This window comes from Propithecus coquereli, unplaced genomic scaffold (assembly GCF_000956105.1).
Source record: "Propithecus coquereli isolate 6110/MARCELLA unplaced genomic scaffold, Pcoq_1.0 Scaffold158, whole genome shotgun sequence".
Taxonomy (NCBI): domain Eukaryota; kingdom Metazoa; phylum Chordata; class Mammalia; order Primates; family Indriidae; genus Propithecus; species Propithecus coquereli.
The window spans coordinates 1,756,489-1,758,021 of NW_012140302.1; the positions used below are offsets into that span (position 1 = coordinate 1,756,489).

The 1,533-nt window shown below is 67.1% G+C and overlaps 1 protein-coding gene across 1 annotated transcript; it reads right to left on the reverse strand.

The window, feature by feature from the left end:
• Positions 1-219: 219 nt before the first annotated feature.
• LOC105807419 lies at positions 220-835 on the reverse strand. The gene is given in 6 exon segments (XM_012640799.1): positions 220-291; positions 293-382; positions 384-463; positions 466-547; positions 549-715; positions 718-835. Coding segments are annotated over 6 exon segments (609 nt in total).
• Between the last annotated feature and the right edge of the window lie 698 nt (positions 836-1,533).

Genomic DNA, 1,533 nt, shown 5'->3' on the forward strand with positions numbered 1-1,533 from the left:
GACCAGGGGGATGCAGGGTCAGGGAGGGGACCCATCTGCCGCGAGGCCCGACCCCCGGCCCACGTCTTCCCCCCGAAAAAAGCCTGAAGGAGCAAGAGGCCGGCCCCAGGCCCTTTCTGCTCCGAGCCGGCGGCCTCGTCTTTAGGGTCTAAGGGCGTGGGGAGGGAAAAGGCTGGGCGGCCCCGGCCCCATCTACAGAATTCAGCACCCCGCGCGCGGCTACCCCTCGCCCCAGGTCCCGCGGCGCCACGGCCGGCGAGGCGTCCACCGAGGGCGCCGCCCGCGCCGCAAGGGAAGATGGCGCCAGCCGAGCAACTGCGCCACCAGCCCTGGCGGCGGGCCAGGCCCAGCGCCATCTTAGCGCCTTCCTACCGCACCCCCCCTGCCCAAGATTCCGCATTCGGGGCGACTCGGGGGGGCGCGAACGGCGTCAGGCCAGCACATTCTCGGCGAAAAAAGCGCCGCCACGGCGCCCGTCTCTTCCTGCCGGCCCAGCGGACAGCGCGGGCTTCGCAGGAGGCGCCTGGCTGGGCCGCGGGTCCTCCGCGAAGCGCTGGGGCTCGGCCGACCCCGGCCGCGGATCCTCGGCGGTGCGTCGGGAAGGCAGCAAGGCGGCTGGGAAGGGGCAGTGCCGCGGGCAGGTGTGCGCCGCCGCCGCAGGCTCGGACCGGGACCGGAGCGGGAACCGGGCTGGGAAGGCCGGCCGGCCCCGAGCTCTCCTCGCCGCGGCCGCCCGAAGATGCGGCACGAAGGAAGAAGCCGGGATGAAAAATAAACCCTGTCCTCGCCGCCTCCCTCCCCACCCTGTCCCCTCCCCCTCCGACACGGGGTCCATTTTGCCGAGAAGAAAGAAAATGAGATTCACACCCTAGAGCTTGCGAGAGAGAAAAGAAACGAGGGGGGGAAAACAGAGGGGAGGAGATTGGAAAAGCTTATTTTTCTTCCTCGCCCGCCGTCACTCCAGGCCCTCCCTGCCCCCAGCTCGCTGCCCCGCCGCGCCGTCCTCCCCTCGCCGAGCCCCGCTCCCTCCTTCCCGGCTCCCGGCGGCTCCGGGGGGCGGAAAACACACTCACACTCGCGCACACAACTAATTTTAAACCGGCTCAATCAATGAGTCATTAAAAGGCTTCCCTCCCCTCCCCTCCACCAACCGCCACGCCACCCCCCTTCCCGGGCTCTCCCTCTCCCCGCTCCAGAAATTTGCATCCGCGGAAAAGAAAAAAGGCGCCGGGGCCCCCACCCCGCCGAGGCGCCCCCGGCCTGGCCCCGCCGCAGTCACTGAACTTGGTCTTCCCGGGGCCCCGGCGGCGCTGGGAAAGGCATAAACACTCGATTCCCCTTTTCTCCGTGTCCATTAAACATCCACCCACCACCACCATCACCCACCCACAAACCCACCCCCCCCAAAAAAAAAACACAGCCTTAGCCAATAGCTCTCTGGGCTGAAACCTAATATCCTGGTTTTGGCAACTCGGTGTTTAATTTGCTCCTCTTTCTTTTCTGTCCGTCTGGAGATAGATCTCCAACCCCCCC